Source organism: Chelon labrosus (assembly GCF_963514085.1).
Source record: "Chelon labrosus genome assembly, contig: SCAFFOLD_13_1, whole genome shotgun sequence".
Taxonomy (NCBI): domain Eukaryota; kingdom Metazoa; phylum Chordata; class Actinopteri; order Mugiliformes; family Mugilidae; genus Chelon; species Chelon labrosus.
Window position 1 is genome coordinate 22,506 of NW_028181779.1, and position 23,598 is coordinate 46,103.

General features: G+C 45.2%; 1 protein-coding gene across 1 annotated transcript in view; it reads right to left on the bottom strand.

Annotated features, from left to right (window-relative positions):
- Positions 1–402: 402 nt before the first annotated feature.
- LOC311509693 (transforming acidic coiled-coil-containing protein 2-like) overlaps positions 403–23,598 on the bottom strand; it is a gene marked incomplete at its 5' end in the record, with an annotated part of 47,399 nt that continues 24,203 nt past the window's right edge. The window contains 15 exons of the mRNA XM_084575117.1: positions 403–1,361; positions 1,448–1,568; positions 1,872–1,978; positions 2,143–2,303; positions 3,693–3,736; positions 4,812–4,888; positions 4,983–5,126; positions 8,000–8,146; positions 8,542–8,695; positions 8,930–9,039; positions 9,166–9,215; positions 9,571–9,763; positions 9,876–9,933; positions 11,824–13,246; positions 13,502–13,602. Coding sequence (XP_084431243.1) covers positions 1,296–1,361; positions 1,448–1,568; positions 1,872–1,978; positions 2,143–2,303; positions 3,693–3,736; positions 4,812–4,888; positions 4,983–5,126; positions 8,000–8,146; positions 8,542–8,695; positions 8,930–9,039; positions 9,166–9,215; positions 9,571–9,763; positions 9,876–9,933; positions 11,824–13,246; positions 13,502–13,602 — 2,956 coding nt within the window. The 3' untranslated portion in view covers positions 403–1,295. The remainder of the gene's footprint in view (positions 1,362–1,447; positions 1,569–1,871; positions 1,979–2,142; positions 2,304–3,692; positions 3,737–4,811; positions 4,889–4,982; positions 5,127–7,999; positions 8,147–8,541; positions 8,696–8,929; positions 9,040–9,165; positions 9,216–9,570; positions 9,764–9,875; positions 9,934–11,823; positions 13,247–13,501; positions 13,603–23,598) is intronic.

A 23,598-nucleotide genomic window follows, 5' to 3' on the forward strand; every position in this document is an offset into this window, starting at 1 on the left:
GAGCTCTAGTTCCTAATGTTTTTTTTTTTTTTCTCTTTTGTTTATCAAAGATTACTAAAGATTGTTTTTTAATGTAAGATACGGGACTTGTTCTGGAAATAAGTCTCCATACTGCTGCCAACTTTAATGACAGAAGATCATTTCAAGTCTTGGTTGATTTGTTTATTTTCTACCTAATATTCTTAGTTGCTTCTCTCACTGTGAATATATTTGTAGCTCTAAACCTCACACACAAGGAAGCGCACCTGTCCTTGAGAATCTCATTGCCTCAAATACCGCCTGGAAACGGATAATGAGGATATTGAGGACAACAGGATATTGTCAAATTCATGCCAACTCACCTTCACAAAATTTCCAAACAATATGCACCTAAACTGCAGTTAAAACCAGATAAGCCCAGGATGCTGTATTGCCATCTTTTATTGCACTTTGTAAGCAGATGCTGTACAGTAGCTGTGCAGAGAAGTTATTCCTCAGTGTGACGTACGACCATCGCAGGACCAGAAACATATCCATCCAAAAATTAAATTACTCCGGGTCACAACTGAATACAGTCACGATTAGTTTGCTTTATATCAAAATAAAATCCCAAAAAATAAAGTTCCACCATTTTATCGAAAAAAAGCTATGACAAGTATGACAAATATCTACAAGGTTACATGAGGGGCGGCGGGCTGTGGATGACGGCGTGACTATCAAAAATGCAGATGAGTCTTTTTCGCACTTTACTGCAGTATATACAAACATTAAACATTACAAGATTTATTTATTTTTCATTCTTTGCCTCTCACATGCAAGTAGCTAGTGTGATTGCGTGTGTTCTCTTAGTAAGTGGTTTATTAACATTTCATGAATAAATCTAAGCAACTCTTCTTCTTCTTTTTTTTTTCCCAAAATCTATCTTTCTCTTGTACTAAGAGGAGACGATTACAGGAGTGGGTAAAACAGTCTTCTCCCTCTGTGGCTGTCATGGCAACATCATAATAGATCATTTAACCCACAAACAATGCTTGCACTTTCTCATTATCATACGCTCTCTCTCGCACACACCCACAAACGCACTCATAAGTGATATGATAGATTTGCTAAAACTTTAAACCAGACCCCTGATACAGTACGATACACTGATACACATCAAAAATGTACAGATTAATTAAGAGGAAGCCATTCCTGTGGATCCTGTATACACAAAGTCAGTAGGAAATAAAAGACCACTTTGGGCTTTAGGCGTCTCATCAGTTCTCGGAAGCGTCACCCACTTCCTTCTCGCCCACGTCGTTGTCGTAGTGCGGCTGCTAACTTTTCCCCATCTTGGCGATCAGCTCGTCGCAGATCTTCGTCAGCTCCTCGATCTCTTTGTTCTGCGAAATAAAAACTGACGTTCACACACTCGGGCTGTGCAGAGATAATGTATTGATTTTGTGTCTTTTCACATCCCACTGCTGACCTTTTGCTCCAGAGTGCGCTCCAGAGAGTCTACCTTCATCTGCTCCTTCCTCAGACTGGCCTGGTGGGCGGCTTGCTCCTGCTTGGCCTTGGCCCGCACCTGAGCTATCTCAGCGTTGGCCCTGATAACACGCGAGGGATTCAATAAGAATCAAGTCACCTCTGCATATCCCCTATAAGCCTACAAACTCGTATGAATGCAAAACCTCGATTCAGCAAAGCGAGGATTAATCTTTAGAAATTTCCTACAGATGGAATATAACTAATCTATAGAAACACTTAATTACATTGGCCTATATCCAAACAAATTTCCGCTGGGCTTTGAGTTATTGTGTACTCAGTGCATTGTGGTGTCCTCCCTTTGGGGTAAGTAACGCAGTCACAGCAGAATAAACGTGACAGAATGAGAATGTGCACGGACTCACCTGTCTAATTTCTCCTCCGCGTGAATCTTCAGAGCTTGATATCTCTGTTCCTCCTTGCGGACCCTGGACAGATACTCCTGAGCGCATTTCTTCAACACCTCTTCATTCTGAGCGGAACGAGAAATATTTTAATTACTTGCCGTGAGGGTGTTCAGCTAAATTTGAGATGACTTACGCCTTGTAAGTCACGCTGGAAAAAAATAATCAAAATTTAAAAAAGAGAGAAAGAAAAAAAAAAAAACTCATTAGTGTTGAATAATTTGCGTGTTACCTTGCGGAAACCCTCCAGCACATCTTTCATCTTCTCATACCGACGGAAAAGGTCGGCCAGGGACTTTTCCACAGAGTTGAGGTCGGCCAAGGCCTGGTCCTTCTCCAGGATCAGCTGCTGGATGGTGTGGTGGGAGAGAGATTTCTCCTTCTGGTCATCCTCTGGTTGACACACACACACACACAAAGACACAAAAGATTGTTAATCCATCCACTGAAGAGTCTGCCTTACTGGAAACGTGTTTAAAGATCGACACACAAAACGGTTTTTGACAATATATCAAGATGGATTTGTGGATTAGTATGATTTACTATACTCTCTACTGTATGAGTGTTGCTTTTAAACCAGTTTAGCATGCAAACAAAAACACCGGACAATGGAAAACATCAAAAAGAGACTTGTATAGAGACAGAACTGGTAGCTGGTTTGCTTTGAGAGATCTTTATAACCTTCATGATGAAATGACAAAGTATCCCCCAGCACGCCGGCCCCCTCCCCCTTCCCCTTTTCCTTTCCTGTCACGAGCTTAGATGAGCAACCCGCTTAACTCTCTAAAGCTGTATGAATGACTTTTGCAACCATCTTAGGTTGTGGCCAAATTTTCACATGGCCTCCAGCGTATATGAACTGATCAAATTCATATAGTATTAAAATGAGAAACTGTGGGATTAAATAAAGGGTTTGTGAGTTTAAAAAAAAAAGCTGAAATAGTCTCCCAATAGTACCCGTTAACAATTAAACTAAAAATAAAAAATGTCCCAGCCGACAGGATGGAATGCAACGAAACGAATGCCACTGGATGAGATGAAGAAAGTGAGCACATGCGCTCCCCTCTCTTGACGTACGGGATGGAGGGGCGTGGGCCGACACAAACAAGTGAAGGACGGTTCCTCGTTACTCACCTGGCATGCCTGTCAGGGTTATCAAACAGTAAGTGGGCAAAGATGGGAAGCAGAACAGAAAAGAAGGGACCGTGTTAAGTCAAGCTGGGAGGGCAAGACACGTGAGAGAGCCGAGTGTTAGACACGAGCAGAGACAGATTGTTCCTTTTCGTGACAGTGCCTTAATGAGGGTAAGAAATGAAATTTAGACCGCAGCAAAAAAAAAAAAAGAAATCAAATCTTCTGGAATGTCCAGAGGTGGCAAAGACGATGTAGGTGAGAGCAGGAATAATGCAAGAAAGTGAGCTTGCGGTGAGATTTAATGAGGCCAGAGAAGCTGGACACGATCTGGCAAAGGTGAGTAGCTCCCCTTCCATTGACATCAGGATTCAGATCAGATTCAGGTTTATTTGTCATGTGCAGCATTAACACCTCGTGCTTGCTGAGGATAAAAATACTGTCTCATATCAGTGGCAATGGATAAGGGGTCACAAATGCTTTGCAGATTATTCTTTTTTTTTTTTTTTTTTAAAGTTGCAAATAAACATGTGCAAAAGGTAGAGACAGAGATTGAGGAACAAAACTTTTTTGCTTTTAAATAATATTAACGTGAAGTCGAAGCTTGGGTCTTGTAAGAAACTGAGAAATTACATTCAACGTTGAACTCACCGATCATCTGGGCAATTGTCTTCTCATACTCGGCAACAATTCTCCTGTGGATGAGAGGAGATTGCAACGTGTTACAAGTAATTTTAGGTGTAGTGTATGTCCCCAAACTGCTTTTAGGTGTACACGTTTCTAAAGTGATTGTATGCCGTTTATTTACTTGTCTCAGCCAGTGGAAAAAGAGGTTAGCATCAGTTTGCCTGTTTGTACTTAGAAGGCTTAATTAAAAACTAAAAATATCAGTGAAAAAGCTGCGGATCTGGAAACGCCGCCAACTGTTTCTAATTTTGGTCACAACTTGGACCGTCGGAGTCCGAGTCGAATGGGTAACCGCTATATTTGGATATATGGGAAGAGTACCGACAAACAAACAAGATTTATCAAGCCTACAACTTTTGAGAATGATTAATTATGAATATGATCTAAGTGCCCAGAACGCTGAGTGTTTTCTTTTTTCTACATCGTCCTCAGTCTTGTGGTCTCTAAAAGCCCCACAGGACGACGATGTGTTAGTACGAGCAGGTTGGCAGATGTAAGAGGATTGATTAGCTATGGCTAACCCTTAGCTTCTTAGCCACTCCTTATCCAGTCCGACCAATCAGTCAAATGGAGTAAGCTCTTGTCTTATCCACGTTAACTGAGCAGCGACCAGCTGGACTCGTACCCACCCCCTGCTGACAAAGAATAAGGACTGAATATCTCTGTCTCCATGGTTAGGAGTCATTTGTGGAACAAAGTTTGATCATCTGTAGACGAGTATAGTTAATGACAGTTCTGCGCTGTTGTCAGAGTTTTATATTATTCAAATGCAATCAAGTTGTAATTATTTAATTTATCTAACTGTAAACTTAAACATATCAAATCAGCCCTCATCTATTCCTCTGTTTTCCAACACTTGCAGTGGGGCTAAGACTCAGATCGACGTCTTTAACTGGCTCTCCGCTCTGCAGTTAACCTTAGCTTTGTTTGACAGTTTAAGTGAGATAAACCCATTGACTGGTTAAATGGTGAGAATGGGTGGAGTCTGAAAGCTCCAGGCATCATGACACGCTGCCATGTAACAGCAACACTGACGGATGCTGGTGGGTATAAGTGATAACAACCCAAGGTGTCTCTTCTTACCTCATCTCCACCACCTCCTGTCGACTGCCTTCGTACTTCCTCTGCCACTCTAGCACTTCTTTCTCCTTTGTCACAATCTGAGGAGGACGAATAAAGCTTTGGTAAACACAGTGTCCGAACTTAATTAACATTTGTGACTAAAAGAATGGAAAAAAAACATGATGGAGGCACCTCCTCTCGTGCAATCCCCAGCGAGTGGTCCAGTTCCCTGGGCAGGTGGGGACTCTCCCCTTCAATGTAGCTGGGGGCGGTGTTCCTGGCGTAGAGCGAGTTCATGGACACAGCACTTTCTGCTGAAGACGACACGTCTCTGTGCTGCTTCCAGGAAGCAAAGGAGAGGAGGGAAATGAATGGAAACATGACCGGATGCAAAAACAGCTCCCAGATGGGACACACCTTCGGGCTCACACACACATTCTCTCTACGGGAATCCTGAACCAAACCGCAAGGCAGCATCAAACTATATCAAAATGTACCACACAGCAAAACCAATATGTAAATGAGGCAAGCTGGTGATGTTCCCGAAGACTTGGTGGTCAGCCGCCACATGATTGGATGAAACAGTCTTCATTGCCGCAGTATTAGCCATGTTATTCGCTGATGCCGGCCCCAGCTGAGCGGCCATGGTCACCTGCTCATTGCAGTAGCTTGAATGTGATTGGGTCCAGGCAAGAAAGACAGGGGAAGGAGGGCAGCAGCTGATCATAAACAGGAGAGGGAGGATAGGGGAGCGGACTGGGCAGCAAGGGAAATAAATGTTAGTGTCGTGTCAAAGAATGTTACAACACAGTGAGGACGTCTTACCCGATGTGGCTAGAATCACACTGTTCACTGTAACGTTTACCCAACCTTTGTTCTGTTACAAAGACCGTGATGTGAGATGCTCTCACGCAAAAACATCATATCAAAATGCAAAAGCAATCCTCGCTCTAGCACCACTTTTGGTCCCCTTAAACTCTGCTCCGAGAGGGATTTAGTCATCCTTGGTAGAGCTGGATTACGAGGGGGGATTTGATGAAATGGTGGGGGCTCACGGGGGACAAAGACACGGAGATCTAATAATACGCGGAAAAGAGGCTGGCTGGAGCTCTAATTCCATTATTCAGCTGGATGTAAAGGCCGGTCAAGTTGAGGTAGCGACGGATCTTTTAAGAAATTTCAAGAAAACAAATCGAAACCTCTTATGACTCCCAGTGCCCTGCAGTCTTTAACCTGTAGATGTGCTATAGAACAGTCTTTCTGCAGCTGTTACTACGTTGTCTTATGCATCAACCCTACTAACCCTAGTCTGAATGCACAATTCAAACTTTTAAGAAGAACAATGAAGTGTTTTTTACGAGGAAAGAAGTGCATTCTTCATATTTATTAAACCTCAAAGAATAGAAGTAATGCTGATTGTAAATATAATTTCTCACAAGAAAACTCTATAAGGAGTACACAGTAGGTTTGTGAGCGAATGGGGGAAAACTGAAGACACAAGCTGAAACTACAAGACAATCGCTATGTGAAACACAGGAAAAACTACAAGAGAGATGCTAGATACACCGCTGCAAGTACAGGGAAACCTTAAAAATTGTATTTGACTCTCTGGATCTTGGACTTCTGGGGTCTACTGGAGCTAACTATTGCAGTCTGTAAGTATTTGGACAATGATTGTGGCACTGTAGTCCAGAATTAGGAAGGTAAAATGCTGAACCTCAGCTTTAATTGAACGACATTTACAGTACATCCAAATGGGGTCAACAGTGTAGATATTTTCAGCCCGTCCAAAGACTACTACGTATTAAAGTGCCGTGTTTAAAGCTAAAAGTCAGCACTTTAAGGTCATTGTCATTTTCAAGGCTGTTAAAACTGAAAAAGTGACCAAATATTTAGACTGCACTAAGGTGGATTAAGACGAGGACAAATCTCAGGGGTTACTCTTACTTTCAATACGGGTGAACCGTTGATATTCCACCGACGGGTGCTGGCTTTCTTGAGTCGAGACTGTAAAACGTGCGGGACAGTAGCATGAGACATGGGAAGGGAAGAGGACCGGGACACGCCTGCCCTGCTACGAGTCTTAGCAGAGTAACCGCGAACTGAATATTCCCAGGTTCAACCTAAACTCCTGCCTCGATGAACACTGACACCTACCTGATGGAAGTGTTTGTTAGTGCTGTTAGTCTGGGGAAAAGGACCAAATCACAAAACAAGAATGTGACTGGGATTTGGGCGGGGGGGGCAATGGTAGCAAAAACATCAACAATTACATTTAGGAGCCTTACGTACTCCTCAGCTGCTGATAATACATCTTGTGTGAGACATTCCCAGTCACATTCATGCTGATGTAAGCCTCTCATGGACAGGCAACATGCATGTTGCCCAACATGCATAACGAAGGCAAGGAGCTAAGAAAGGCACTCTGGTCCAGAGGATTCAACCTGGAGGAGCTCGCTGCTAGTCGGGGTGGGAGCTGGACACAATAAGCCATGTTAGAGATTTCATATGTGGGGACGCAGGAGGTGGCAGGACCATGGATGTACAGCCACCATGTTGATACGGCCATGGGTTCACAGTCACACACAAAACGGTGTGTGTGAGGGGAAGGATCGGCAGGCCGAGGCACACTCATGCACCACACTACAGTCACGCACACCTGCTTCTCCCTAATCACTCATTCAAGATGCATCTTTTCTCAAACTCCCACACACTCACCCCTACACACACACACACACACACACACTGGCGTACAGCAGGTGCAGGCTGACTCAGCGCAGTACCTGGGGGGTTACAGTGGAGAGGGAAGGGCACTGAGAGATGTTTTTGGCTACCTGCAGAGCCTCTATCCTCAGGGCAGCAAGAACCAGCTCCTCCTTGGCCGCACACATGGGGGCCGAATTTCATGGGTAAGGGAGGAGGGTTGCCGCCCAAGGATGAGAGAGCAAAGGGGAAAACATATAGAGATTTGAGTAGAGCGCACACACCTCCCTGCTGTCTACATTTTACGCACCAATAATCTACTGCACGCAGCAAGCTAAAAACAGCAACTCAGGGAAGAGGAGGAAGAAATGGGATAATGAAAAGGCAGGATGTAATAAGGTGACACAATGGGAATAATGTTTGTACAGAAATACACACAAATGGACTACCAGAACCAAAACCTGCAAGGTTTATCAAGTAGGGTCACGTGTGGTCTGTCAACACACCTGTAGTTTTTGGGCGAATGCGGTGGGGTTGGTCTCAGCCAGGTCAGGCTCCAGGTACTGCAGGGGGTCATCACACTCAGACAGCCTGTCTAACAGGGGCATGGCCATGGCTGGAGCAGGGGCCTCCACAGGGCCCTGGCTAGGGGGCTACAAGGGCACCGGGAGGAGTAGGCAGAGGGCAGGGGGGGGAGGCAGGGGACAGCATGGCAAAGCAAGCGCTGAGTGTTTGAGTGGCAGCACTGGGAGCTGATTCACTGAATTCAAGCTGGGAACCTAATGTGGTGGACCGGCTATTTCTTATCAGTGACAAGGCTATAATGAGATCCGCTCAGACTGATGTTGGAGTCAGAGCCTGTGATAAACCACCTGCAGTGTGGTACTCTGTCTCCCCCTTGTGACTTAACATGGTGTAAATGTACCAAAATAAAAAATGACTGATTTTTCTTACATGACGGTGACTACACACATACTTTTTATTATTTATTTGTTTTACAACATATGTGATAACTACAGACTGAGTTCAAATTTTCATGAAGGCTCACCTGCTCTTCCCTCTCTGTGCTCTGTGTTCGGCTGAGCGCCTCGATCTCTCTCTTCTTGCCCTTGTCCCCGGCAGAGCCCTCGGGACCAGGCCGGGAGCTCAGCACCGGTGTCTTCATGCCGGCTGTTATCTGGGCCTCCATCTCCTCGAAGCTCCTGCACAGAATGGGAGAAAGAAAGCAATGGCACGTAACGTAGCGTATATGATGGATGAGAGCGTTAGTGAAAACATTGCTGAAGCAGCTGCGTTTACTTTTAGCATAAGGCAAAAAAAAAAAGGGGGTTGGACGTTGCATAACTAAATCCATTCATGCAATTATTCATGTAATACAGCACATACAACAAAATATATAGAAAGCATGAGAGTGTAGCAAGTAAAGTGTGTCTTACCCTGTGCAGGGGGAGCTGGGTTCAGATCCATGTGCGGATGTATTTTTGGTTAAGCTGTCAGATACCGAGTCCAACTTTAAGTACAAAGACGGCTTCTTCGCAGACAGTGGCTACAAAACACGCAAGACAAAAATAAAGATAAAAACCTTCTCAATTCGAACGTTATTTGTACAAAATATCATTTACCATAAAATAACAAAGTCAGGCAAGTTCGCTGAAGAGCATCAAATACTCACCGGTGAAGCGGAGCCAATCTTCTCCATGTACTCAATTTCATAGTCTTGCACTGGGAGAGAAAGAGGAAAAACAAACCATTTAAATACAAAACACAATATGGAGAGACATATGAGAGAGTGTTGCGGGATCAGAGGCTGAGGCAGGGCTGTCTGTTCTCTGTTTCATCTCTGACCCAGATGGGTTGAGCCAGACAGCCTCTGGGAAGAGGTTGCTCCTCTGGAGGTCAGAGGGTAGTAGAGAACTGGGCCAACAGGTTTTTTTTTTTTTCACTGCCACAAAAAATGAATCAATGACACGGCTGTATGAATAAAGTGTCTGATTGCTCTCTGTGGTATGCTCTGAATGTGTATGAGCAGTTTTTGGGACCCAGGCGGCTGCAAAGGGGTCGAACAGTTATGCCTCACCTGGAGTCTCCTGAGGAAGACTGTTCTCGTTGACAAATGAAGTAAGGTCACACGGCTGAGGGAAGTCTTGCTGGTCAGAGTTCAAATCTGAGTCCATGTCGTGGAGGGCTGCCCACTTATGACTGGTGGAGGAGGCCAGCTTCTCCTCGTCTGTGGCGTGGTCTTCCTGCGAGTGAAACTCATCCGCAGGGTCCTGCAACACAGAGCAGAGAGAGGTGAGACAAAATCCGACGAGAGAGGCGGAATCACATGTGCACGAGGCTGACAGAGCTGAGTGACGGCGCACAAATGTGGAGCGTACGCACCTGGGATATGTCAGACAGCGGAGATTTCTTTGGCGACCTCTTCACTCTGAAAGTATTACTGTGAAAGAAAAGAAAACTGTCAACATCCAGAGTCACCCAAGCCACTCAGCTCTTCATTAGAGCTAACATTTCCTGTCTAACTACTAGTGTGCATCTGCTTTTTTTGCATGAAATGGTAACACAGTTTGCATAGAGCTATATGTGCAACAGTGCTACTTACTGTACGTGGCGGAAATGAACAGAACAGTGAAATGTTTGTGACGAGGGCTGAATCTATAGTTAGTAACGGCACACTGAAGAGTAATGACGGATTAATATTGAGTTACGAATACTTTACTTTTACTACAGATCTGAGACAGGAACGTATTTGATAATGTAGTTGAGTGGTTGGGATGTTGATGCAGATTAAACTGTTAGTTGACAGGTCCCACTTTTATTTATTTCAATCTTCCCAGACTTCCTTCTGAAGAACACGTAATACAGGTGTTTTTAAACTGATTGTATTGAATTGTAAGAAAAGTGCAGCACCTTCTGATTAAATCATCCCTTTTAAGCCGCTGAATTTAATGCAAAATACTGATCTGAGTTAATGCTTCACTCAGTCTGGAGCATTTCTGCATGCAGATGAAAATAAATGATGACTAAATTAATTGGTAATTAATATAAACTGGCACTGAGCAATACTTAACTTTATAAGAACACAATAATTGTTAGGCCATACACCGATCAGACACAACATTATGACATTATGTAAGTTTCGCTTGTGCCTCCAAAACAGTTATGACTCATCAGAGAATGGACATGGGCCTTCTGAGGGCGTCCTGTGGTGTCTGGCAACAGAATATTGTTAGTCGGGGCCTTTGGCTCCTGTGGGTTGGGGGGCGTCTGTGGATGAGGCTTGTTCCAGTGCATCCCACAGATACTTGATCAGTTTGGGATCTAGTGAATTTGGAGGCCAGGTCAACAAATTATGCTGTTAGGTCAGGGTTTGTGTGTGTGCCTGTGTCAGGCTGCATCCTGCTGGGGATGGCTGCTGCCATCAAGTAGTGTCATTGCTATGGGGTGGGGGTGCCTGGTCTGGTCTAGGTTGGTGGTACATTTTCTAAGTAACATCCACACAAATGAATGCCAGGTCCAAAAGTTTCCCAGCAGAACAATGTATTGTCACAGGATGGTCAATGTTATTTACTTCTCCTGTCAGCGGTTTTAATGTTGTGGCTGATCGGTGTATAATGTAGTGGCAATGGCCAACGATGAACACAAGAGGGAGCAGTCACACCTCCTGTTAAACAATGGATGGACAAAGAGGAAGAAAGATAGTTTGTTGTCAGCTTCAGTTAAAAAAAAAGAGACGGATGCATTTAATATCTAATCTGATTTGTTACCGTATTTTTTTGTTTTGGTGTGCTAAACTACCTGTCAAACACAAACATTCATTCATAAGTCACCTCATTGTTCAACTGACTTCTATTGGTGAGGTTAAAGAGCTTTTTAAAATGTATTTTATATTCATTTCAGCAGTTACTTATGAATTATACCTACTGCTGGCACAGAGCTGGGCATGTAAACTGGTATTCTCCAGTTAAAAAGAGCAGGATTAAAAAAAAAAGTTTTAATGGATGTGTGTACAAGGGATTGCGATGTTTCTGTTAATAGGAGGAGGGACGACATGCTGCTATAAAAGGAGAGGCTCGTGGAATCAAGGGTCAGAAAGGGTGAACTCTTGTCCCTGTACTTACAACAGACAACATAGAGAAGACACACCCCTGGACTTCCTGTGACATATGAGAATACACAGACACAGGTGACAGAGAGACAGACAGAGGACACTGGCACAACAGACTCATGAACCACATACAAACACAGACTAAAGCTAAATATTCCTACACATGTTCCGAAAGGGAGTGCGCACGCTTCACTATCCTCTGGTAAAACTACGCAAACTTACGATTTGATAGGAGTTTTCTTCTTCTTGGCCGGTTTGTTCTGGTTTTGGTCCCCCAGTTCCCCGATGTTGTCATTGTCATTTTCATTATCGTAGTCATTGGACGACTGCTCAAAGGACGCCGATGCCTTCGGCGGGGAGTTACTTATATTGTTGGAGGATTTGAAAGGGTCTATGGAGTCGTCAAAGTTATTGGGGTCAAAGTCATAAGATGGCCGGGATAGTTTTGGAGAGTTGGCGATACCTTTCTTCGGGTTAAATGGATTGAAGTTTGGATCGTCCCATTTGTCAGGTTCAAAGTTGTAAGCTGCTTTAGGAACGGGGATGTCATCCTCATTGCCATTGTGTGTTGCTGGAGGGTTGTTGTCTAGCGGCTCCGTCGGTGGCGGAGCTGCCTTCTTCAGCCCCAGCTTTGGTTTCCTCAGAGGCATCTTGCCGCTGGGCTTCTTTCCCAGTTTCTTGAGCGGAGGAGAGGCTTGATGTGACGCCTCAGAGCCCTCCTCGGAGTAGTCAAACTCCAGTCTTACTGGCTGGCGCTTGGTTACAATGGGCTGCTCTTCAGGGTTGGCGACTGGCTCTTCGGGGGGAGCAGTGGGGCGGGGGAGACAGGGTTGCACAGCAGGAACAGGAGGACTCTCTGGAGGGGTGGGAACGGTGCCACACACGGGACCTTTACGACCAAGATCAGGGGAATTGGCAATTTTACTTCCTCCAGTTTTGAAAGGGTCGATGTTCTCAAAGTTCTCTGGATCCCATTGATAGGACGCACTAGCAGGGATTGGGGATTCGTCTTTGCCCGTTAGACTATCAGGGAGAGGGACCTCCTCCTGGCACAAGGGTAAGGCCGGAACGACACAGCGCTCCTCTTGACTGGTCTGACTGGTCTCCTCGGGCAGAGGAGGAGGGGTCTCCACACGGCTTTTCCTGGTTTTTCGGAGAGTTCCTCCAGGGCTCGGCGTCGCAGAGCCTCCTTCTGTCTCCTCCTGAGCTGGGAGAGGGCTGGCAGTTAGAGGCTTTGCCCGTTTCTTGGTTTCCGGCGTGCTGCTGGATGAGGCTGGCCTGGGACTCTCCGGGTTGGAGTTCTGTCTGAGGAGAGGCTTCTTCTTTAAAGATCCAGGGCGGACTTTCTTGGGCCTGCGGAGTGTCCCCGGGGCACTCTCGGTGCCTACGCTGAAGGATTCTGAATGTGGACGGTAACCCCCCGACAGTGATCCATCCAGTAGACTAGAACTATCAAGCTCTCCTCCTTGGAGGCTGAGAGAACGGGTCAGAGTCTGACTTGTTCCCTCTGTAGCGAAAACTTCGATATTATATGCACCGCTGGCAGCAATGGGCTTGTCCTCATCGAAAGCATTGGACGAGGAAAGGCAGGGCGGATCGGCTGTAGTCAACTCAGAGGCAGGAACACCGGCCAAGGTGTCTGCGACTGCAAAAGACGAAGACATGAAAAAGGCGTTTGTTTGACACATCCAGTCCCAGAGATGAATGTGCTATAAATAATTCAAAGATCTCTCAGCTGGAGTCATGAAAGACCGAATGGACTCCTAGAGGTGAAGTACAGCCTTAATCCACTAGGTGGTGTAATAATACTTTCAATAAAAGTACGTAGACCAGTGTAACAGAGCCTGAACCTGTATAATAAGGGTTAACCACACACTGTAGAATAATCCTCCTCCTGTACCTTTGTCTTGAAGTTGATCTCTCTGGGGTTCAGCGGGAGAAACAGCCTTCACTGGAGTCGTAGATTCAGGGGTCTCAAAAGCTCCATCGGAGTCTGAGCTCCTATAACAAAAGACAAAAGGAAAAATTAAAGTAAAGGGAAATCTAAAACATAAACCTCTTATAATACTGATTCTTAGAGCAGCATTTTGCAAAGAACAAGCAGTTCATCACATAGGAGAAGCAGCAATTTTCTATTCCCTGAAATGTGTATTGCTTAAAACAAATTAGCCCCAGGCTGCTACGTGTTTTCGTTTATAGTGGACTTCAATGTCTTTAAATGAAAACGCTGAATCTGCAGAGAGGTGACAGATAACGACACGCCTGAGACACAGTATAACCCCATCACAACACACATACACACACCAGACTACCTAGAGACCTAAAGATATCACAGTCGTAAAGCAGACATGGTGGGGGTGGGGGGGGGGTGAGAGAAACAACAGTATGACAATAGGCTGCAAATAAAATCAATACACTATCATTCTAAACGTATAGACCTCTCTCATTATCTTACACATTTAACACAAAGCTTTGCAGACATCCTGGATACCCAGCTCCACGCTCTGTCGATCGATGCATTAATCTGACGGTATGTGTCTCCCAGCCTCCCCCGTCCCGTCTCACCTCTGTCTGACCGGCTCCCTGGCAGCCCCGATCATGCTGTCATGACGCGAGCTCCAGGAGAGGCGCCGGAGGAGCCCCAGAGCCGGATCTGAGTCTGGGCTGTCGGCATCTCCCGCCCCACCCAGCAGCGTGTCCCAGCCCCAGCGAGCCCACTGCAGTGGAGACAGAGCCTGCCACGCACTCACTGCCATGGCTGCCGGTGGGCTGCACCTCTCCTCACCACAACGCTGCTGCCTGACTCTCAGGTAGGCGACCACAGCTTCCACCTAATAGGATGAGCTCAGACCTCCGGATCCAACCTTTCCTTTTCTTTCTTCTCTCCCTTTTCTCTATGATCAAATACCCAGATCTCTTTGTTTCTGCAGTCCTTTTGCGTTGCTCCTCTTTGTCATCTGTGGCAGTATCAGTCCGTCTCCACTCCTCCCCAGTAGGAAATGATGTCTCTAAATCTAAATGAGACCGCCTGCCGAAGCCCACCTCCTGCGATACTCTATTTTCTCTCCCTCTCTCCCTCCCTGCATGTACCTTTCTTTCTCCTACAAGTGAATTCACAAAGAAAGGGTCTATACTGGCCAGCAGCCAAAGCACTTCCAATTCTCCTCTCATTATTTTAAACACCACTGCATCTCTCATGTTTACTATTCTATTTATAGTGTCAATCTCTGTCTGAATTATGACAAAATTCAACATTGCTTCTCTCAGGGAAAAGGCACACTTTGGGAAACCTAATCTCCATGGAGATTTGCTTCAAGGCATTGCTAGTCGGCATTTTGTCAGGGTCCTATGTCAAAGACTTGGATTAAATAAAAGCCAGTGCCATTACAGATGAAGGGGGTCTTAAACTTTGCAAGAAACAAAACAACATTCACAGCTGTGTGCATAGAGAAAGCTATAAATGTAATTTGCCATCATTGTCAGCATCTCCAGGGTCGCAAGATTGGCACATTTTACTTGCACCGCAACGTGCGCCGCTGACAAATCTAAACAATTCCTCATGCTGCACTAGACAGCATGTTAAAGCCCCGACAGTGTGTAAAATGATAAGTGGTACCTGCTCAATACTTATTAATCGAGCTACAGCATTCGCGATGCCAGATGAGACAGCACATGGCCCGAGACGGGAGCCAGAGCCCTAATCTCCGTGCGGGCCCGGTGTGTCCCAGCAGGACAAGACTGGTCTGCCTAGAAATCCATCTGCATCAATCGCTGGGAACCAGGATCATATTGTCATATGGTCAGACAGGCAGCGGCACAGACACCTCAGACGGCAGGGATCCGACAGAGAGTAATACGCAAAGATCAAACGAGCATAAACCAAGTTGGATATGTGGAAATAAAACTGTACTCGGCTATGAAGAGATATTTAGCTGTCTCCTTTGAGAATGAATGGAAACAAGACAAAAAGGGAGAAATAAGGTAATTAGGGATTCATTTCACTGCTCTGTTTATGTCCTTGCAGAGAACATTTTTCATGCCACTGCAAACACTGCGTTTCTATGGCAACTGGAGGTTGTTCCCGCCATATGTTCCAGTAGAGAGGATTGGGGGGGGGGGGGGGACAACAAGGTGGCTGGATACACACACACACACACACACACACACACAACACAACTTGACTATCCAGCACGGTTCAGAGAAGTGTTTTATAGGATACAGAAGGAAAATCAAGGCACACTGTAGATACACGAGGCAGGCAGTTGCTGCATCAGCACCATTTTGCTCACGGCCAGTGAATTGGTTTGAACGAAAAGCAAAAGAAAAGACATTTCACAACTGCTATCGCTGCAAGACTGACTATTATAGATCACCTTTACTCGCATTTAAACAAGTGAAATCTAATAAACCCTGAACCAGGCGCTGAAGGAAGAGCTGTAATGAAATGTGGTTATGAATCAAATATTAGGTGAATAAACATCGTCTGGGAATCTCTTCTGCAGTAATGCAATCGCATCTACAGTAGCTTTTAGTGGCAAAAAAGGATGGATGGAGGCGGTAGATAGAAACAAAGAGAGCAGCAGTTACCAGCAGCCTCTCACAGGCTGAGATTACTGCCTGGAGACAGAAACTCTGCAGAGTGAGGCAGGGAGACAGTGCGTTTCAGACAGCCAGACGTGTCTCTGCTCCCAGCCAAACCCACCTCAGTCTGTCTGAACAGCAGACTCTATACAACGGCCATGGGGACATTGGATACACCGGCATGTAGACAAGAAATTAGCTAAATTTGGGCAGACTGAAATTAAAAGGTATCTGTGATTAGATTAAACGTGATGGAAAAAGAAAGAAGAAGAGAGGGATGCTGGTCTCCAAGCAGCTGTGTGATCAGCAGCCACCCTCCATCCTCTCTCGACTGTCATGGTCTGTCTAAAAATTCTCTGTCTGGACACCGACCACCTTCGTTCCACCTTTTCTACACCTTATATTCTGTCGCTTACCTTCATGCTCCTCCCTATTTTTTCAGTTTCACCCATTTGTTTTTGTCAGATTTACTTCCTGTCTCTCAGACCAGCAGGGAAAAACACCAGCACAGTCAGCATAAAGCGGCACTTCAGCACACTATAAATCGGTTGCATGATTTGCATAAACACACGTCTGTCGCGAACAATGATGAATGAATAAACCGTGCCATCACACATATATTTTAACTGCATGATAAGGTTAAATGTTGTGTTTTATGGACCTAAAGAGGAAAAGTGTATGATAGTAAAAAATACGCTTTGTGTTGCCAATCCCTTGAGGAAGAAACACAGAGACCAACAGAGGGAGCTCCTGTGCTTCAAACCCTCTGATGAATGAGCCGCTGGAAATAAAGTATTACATCATAGTCGCTGCACACCACGTGAAAAACTACAACAACCCATTTTCATATAACTGGAGCCTCTACACAGCAGGCGGCAACATGTAGAGGCTTTACAGTCTGACACGTGCACGCAGAATACGCCATATGTCTTCTGCAAGTGATTTGTCAACATCAGGAAATTAAATCTTATAGATAATCCCTCTGCACCCTCTGCAGGTCACATAAACAGAACCTGTTGCAAACATATTCTTTTCTTTTTTTTTCCCCGCAAAGAGCAGATGTCCTCTGTTAAAGACCTCTCCTCTGGAGTCTGGCTTCCTTTTGTCCGCGGGGTGCACTCCATCTCAAAACAAAGAGGCCGGTTAAGACAAAAGAGTGTCAGACTAAAATAATCTCTAAGAGTAATACCTTTCCTAGCCTAATCTGAGTCACTCACGGAAAGCAGATGGCACATTAAGAGACAACAAGACACGGTGAGAGCGGCAACGTAGAAATACATGGGCGGGGGGAAGGGGTTAAAATATCTCCCTGTTTTGGCTTTGAGATTTTTAGATGTTTGGTTCTTTCAGACTAATACTGGCAAGGAAGACACATCTTGGACTCTCGTTTTAGATTTCTAAAAACTCCCACCATGCAGTTTTTTGGCGTGTTATTTCTTTAAGGTGTAAACCCAGGAAACACTTTCTTGTGTTTTGGTTTAGAGCACCTGCAACAGCTGCTAAACTCAACAGTCTTGCGTAAAAGGCAGACACTCGCAAACATCTTCTAAGTATTCAGTCCTCTTAGATCTAAACTTTTGAAGAGCTTTGAGATGACAAATGACTATATTATGCCATAAATCATTCATTACACGCAGCACGTACACACAAGTTCATTTTCCCGTATCCCCCTCTCTCTCTCTCTCTCCGTTCCTCCCCAGGTCCTCCTTCCCCTGTGCAGTGGCGCGTCTGAGATATAAATAAAACAAAGCAAAGTGGAGCACTCTTTGCTCCGTCTCTTCTCCCTCTCTAACTCTCTCATCATCCATCCATCCCCGCGCAGTGTGCTCTATTTCGGCACGGTCACCAGCTCCTGCTCCACAGAGCGGCAGTCGCGTCCTCCTTCCCACAGGACAAAACATCACCTCACCGGCCTCCCAGCGGCTCCTGCTCTACTGTATCCTGGTTTCCATAGGCTCCCCTGGAAGAACTATCGTGTTTCGCCCATACTGTACATGCTGTAGCCCGAGCACACCGAGGCACATGTGCCTGTGCACGTGCTCTGATTTTCTCATCCATATTTACATCACAAAAGGGACCCTATACGCACGCTTGGTTGGTTGCGTTGCCGTGTTATAGTGTGTGATATACATCTGATGGCACAACAACAAAACAAAAAGAAGAAGAGAACGCTAAAATACCTCGAAAACAATGAGAGAGAAAGGAAACAAAACAAAGGCTCGTGTGGATTTTCTTCAGCCTTCATCTCTCAACAGAAACAACACAAATGTGACATAAATGGTTGAAGCACCAATGGAGTCACTCACAGGTGATTAATAAAATCAGCCAGCACCCATACTGAGCAATTATGATGCATGGAAGACCAATGCAAAGCCATGAATAAATAAAAACCATCACACGGCAGTACTCCAGCTTTTGAATTAATTACATCTCTCTTCATTTTGCTCTCACCGAGCACGGATGCAGATTAACTCAAACTCACATGTGTTCCTGAGAGGGACAGCGGGTCTGTCCTTGCTCCATGGACTCGTTGGCTCCCATCCTCAGCTAGATCTGCCACCCCTGCCCCCCCTGGCTGCTCCTGATCCCCAGCCACCCTCCACATCCACCTGCTAGACCCGGAACCCCCTTCTCCTTCTCGGCTGCGATGCTGATCCAGAGCCTGAGAGCCTGTGTCGGAGGAGGCGAGCGTTGGCTGAGCTTCTGTGCTGCAGTGCAGAGGATGAGCGAGTTCTGCTCGCATCAGGAGCAAAGCGGTGGATGATTAAGGGCTCCTCACTTCATGCCCAGCATCCCTGACTCTCTGCGCCTCTGTTGATGTGGAATCTTCCTGCCTCTCATTTGGTGGAAAAATGATGCAACACCGGGGGGGGAATGAAATGTCCAAGAGCAGAACGTAAAGGAGAGAATAATCCAAAACAAAAAGGGCAAAATAATAATCCTGCTTTCTTGCTTTCTTGCTTGAGCATCTGAGGTGCCTGCTCTCTGTTTGGCTGCTGATATCGCTGAGCTGTGCTCCTGCTCTCGCTGCCTCCTCCTCCCCCCTCTTTCATCCACTCTCTCCCCTGACAGCAGACTCCTGTGCCTTTAAAAAGACAAGCGGCGTTTTTTTCCCCTTGTCTGCTCCTGCGACTGTGCAGGAGAGCCAAACAATAGAGAGACCCCCAAACCTCTGTGTTTAACAGGCGCTTTCTCCATCACTATGTCCCCTCCTTCCTCCCACCCACAGTGAAGCGTACCTCACGAATTTGTCTTCCTCCTGCCGGGATCCCCCCTTTTTCTCACCCAGTGCATTGCAAAGCAAAAAGTGTCTTTTTTTTTTGTGCCTCCTTTTCACACAATGGAAGCTTCCAACACTCGGCTCAGCCAACCAGAGGGAACCCAGACGTAAACAATGGGCTCTGAGAAACTGCATGTGTGTGTTATTCAACTCTGACCCTATTATACTCTCTGCTCGTCAAGCCTATCCACCAGTATCGGACGTAGCATTTTTTTTTTTTTAAATGCAAAAGGCTGTAGACATGTAGGAAAACAAGATTATTGCCTAAAGAGACAAAGACATGTGCTTCCTGAAATATGATCATCAAAATTTGTTACAACACTGCCTCTGTGGTGAATCCCTGGGCAGCAGACTGGGCTGATGATCTCATTTACTGACACTCTCACCAAACATTAAACTGCATCATGTGTTGTCCATCTCTGTATGACAGTCCCCAAAAATGTGTCCCGTGGGATGGAAATTTGAGCACAAACCGAAGTTTCCCACTGACTGTCAAGGCGCAGTGGGAAAGACAGGCAGTGGAAATGCGAGATGAATAAATCTATTGTGCACTCATGGGAAAGGGTGAGGAATTGAGGGCTCACTACAATAGCCTGAGCCTGCAGGACCCGGAGAGAGTGGCCGTATTGAGGTTTCAGGTGTCGTCCTTTTGCCTGCGAGCGTGAAAAACACCGAATGAGAAATCTCCAGTTCTGGGGCGCAACACGTAACACAAAAGCAGGCGTTCGTGTCCAAACGCGCGTTTCAAAAGGGGAGCGTTTGCATATAAACATGAAGTCCATTAACCGATGCTCACTGAATTTATTGATGCAATCCTATATGAGCCCGGTGGTCGATGTTTCACGGCCCGAGGGGGACGTGTAAAATCACTGGCCCCACTCACAGCTCCCAACACAGACCCTGGCCCCACTCACAACTCCCAACACAGACCCCTGCTAAAGCAAAAAGTATTGATTGCGACCGCCATTCCAGATACAAGTTACAAAGATGTATCTGGAGCAGAAAGCATGAACAAATGTGTGAAATACAAGCCTATATTCAAGGGAACGACGGACGTTAACATCCTCTTTTTTGTTGCCGCTTTAAGAGTCTGGCCTCGTAGTTCAACTTCAACTGCAGAAAATAAATAATTTAACAAACTCAGGCACTGGGAGATGTGGTTGTGGCAGTTTTTTTCTGAAAGATTTATAAAGGCATCCAGAAAGAATCAGGGTCATTGCGATCCACACACGTCTAGTCTGCTCGAGGGTTTTAAAGGCTGTTGCTAAGCAGACTACGATGGTGCGGGACAATTTGTGTTTTAGGAGGAATGAGTTAAAATATAGTTTTATTAGTTAAAGACACAGAGACAAACTAAAATAACATCTTTGTACCGCTCAGTTTTAGTTGCATTAAAAATCCAAAACAGATCAGTTGAAATTAAATATAAATCGATGAGAGAGCAGATTTATTTTTCAAACACGAGATGTTTGCAACCTGTCATTAAAAGCAAATAAAACTGTATGCACTGATTGTAAATTCAAATTGGGAGCTGTGACCTGGTGGTAAGAGGTGATTGTGGCTGGTTCGATCACCAGTTTGTCCGAGGCTGCTCCACAGACACCTTGCACGGCTCCCCACTGGTCCAACTGTGTCCACTCAGATGGGTTTGCCATCTATGTACCATAAATGGCAAATAAAGCTGACTTTTTAAAGTTTGCACTTTACTCGTGGCGTCAAAGGCCTTAATTTTGGCCTTTCCTCTGTGAATTACAAGCGCTGACTCAGTGGATGATAACAAATAAAAAATACTCTGTGATTCATGAAAGCATTAAGTACAAATATGGAGAGTTTCCAATGTCTGCATCATCTAATAACAGACTGTTTATCTGCAGACATTTAACTGGAAGTGCGTCTCTTTTCATATAAATAGCAAATATACATCACTGATGACACACTTATGACAAAGTGGGACACTAACTCCAAATTTGGAGGACAGATAGATCGTTGCTGGCGTGTAGAAAACGGCTCAAATGCTCAAATTTGTTTTGGCATGCTGTCAAACACAACAGAGGAGTCTTCTGACAGAGCGATGTGAGCGATGATATCGATCGCTGATGTTATCCTTTTTCTAAAGAACCGCAGGCCAGGCAGGGTTAGAGCCTGGAGTTTTGTGTTTCACTTGCCATGAAAAGCTGAAACGCTGTCACGAACACGTCACTTGTGGGATGGACTTCCCGAGCACAGACAGTTTATCTTCCTACAGCATATGTAGGGATTCGGTGGCATTACCTGTCTGGGTGTCACAAAAGTAAATGACAAAAGCAGGGGATTTATCGGGGAACCTTAGAAAGAAGAAAAAGAAGGTTTAGATATCCATCAAGCCATTACTTTAATGGCAGACATGTGTTGTGGTCGCACAAGATAAGGGTGAGGAACCACAGCTGTTTAAAACCTCCAACCTCTAAAATGCAGTGCTTTATATCTGGCTTTTTCTGCAGTCTCACACAGATGGAGAAAAAGCTATTACTATAATCTCAAAAGCTGTTATTATAATCTCAAATTATTGCCAAATTATTCTAATAGCGTGGGAGGAGCTGACTGGAGCCCTGCGATGGACTGGCGACCTGTCCAGGGTGTACACCGCCTCTCGCCTGATGACAGCTGGGATAGGCTCCAACAGACCCCACGGCCCTTAACAGGAACAAGCGGTTACAGAAGATGAATGAATGAATGGAGCTGATTGATTTAAGGGAAATTTAAAAAAAAGAAAAAAGAAAAAAACAGCTGGACATCCCTCACTTTGTCTTAATAGCAGAAAAAAACGAGAAAGGTGTGAGGATGATTTAAATATTACTCATCCAGCTTAATGAATCATTCAGGAAAATGCCCCATTTTCATTATCTCATCATGAAAGAAGACGGTTTCCAGCCGGAAGAGAAGGGTTTAAAGCTGCATTTGTCCGGCTGGAGTGTCTTCGAGAATGATAATAAATGTCTTGCAGCTCTGATAGGGTTGTTCAGTCGCTGCAGGGACTGTTAGAATAAGTGTAGTTTATACCTAGACACATTGGCACAGATGGTGTGTGTCTGCAGGCAAAGAGGACAATCTGTTGCATCCTGTCAGACTATCCAATCCACGCTCCTGTGTTAGTACTCCACAAAGTCTCCAGCGACATCTCACAGGCCTCTCAGATATCATAAATAATCTAACAACGCACTACGCTAGCCTGGCATCTCAAAATTCTAAGACGGGTTGTGCCTATAAAGCTAAATGATACAGCTCACATCAGCCGCGAGCAAATAAACGTTTAGGCCCACAAACAAAATACATTTCAGCCCCCTCTTCAACTGAGAGCTGGCGTCTCCCTGTGTTCAGTCTTGGATGCACCACCAGGTGACTGCAGCACTCAGACAGCAGAGTGCAGACACTGGCTTTTAGCACAACATGAAGACTGGACTCTGCTAAAGGAAAACACCCTCTGCTGGTTGTAAATGAGGCTGCACTTTGAAAGTGGCTGAGTCATTCCTCCTAATAAAATAAAGTCTGTGAAATAAATGGCAAAGCCAAGAAGAGCAGCCGAGGAATGTTTAGAGCTACCGACGGGGAAACTGTGCTCGTAGTGAGAAAAAAACGATCATCGCTCAAATGCAATCAGCTTGAAAATTAAAGTCTTGAAGCTGCAGCTCTGAGTGATCACTCCGGTGCTGAACGAGGAATCGGCCGTGATGCACTGAGGGGTTCTGGTGTGTTTAAAATATCCATGTATACATTTGGCCCCTGTGCTTTTTCTATATCCACCGGTAACAAGCCACAATTATACAGTAGGCATTCGAGTTTCCATGACCACTAAGTTCACATTAGCAAATCCTGCTTCCTTTGAATTCATGTGGTAGGCGTGCATAGCGATGCCATACTGTAATTTAGTGAGTGGGGTAATAAGATCAGTTGTTGACTTAGCAGACAAAATTTGCTCAGGATTTCCCTTTGAAAATAGCAACGATCAAATGTGTAATCTTTCTAAATGTGGATCTCAGGACTGTCAAGAGTTCTGTGTCACAGTTTCTACTAGGGATTGTTTGACATGGAGGAAATACACTTCTTTGCCTTCTTGCTCAGTGTCAGATGAGTTGATTTCATCAGGAAGAAGCATGAGT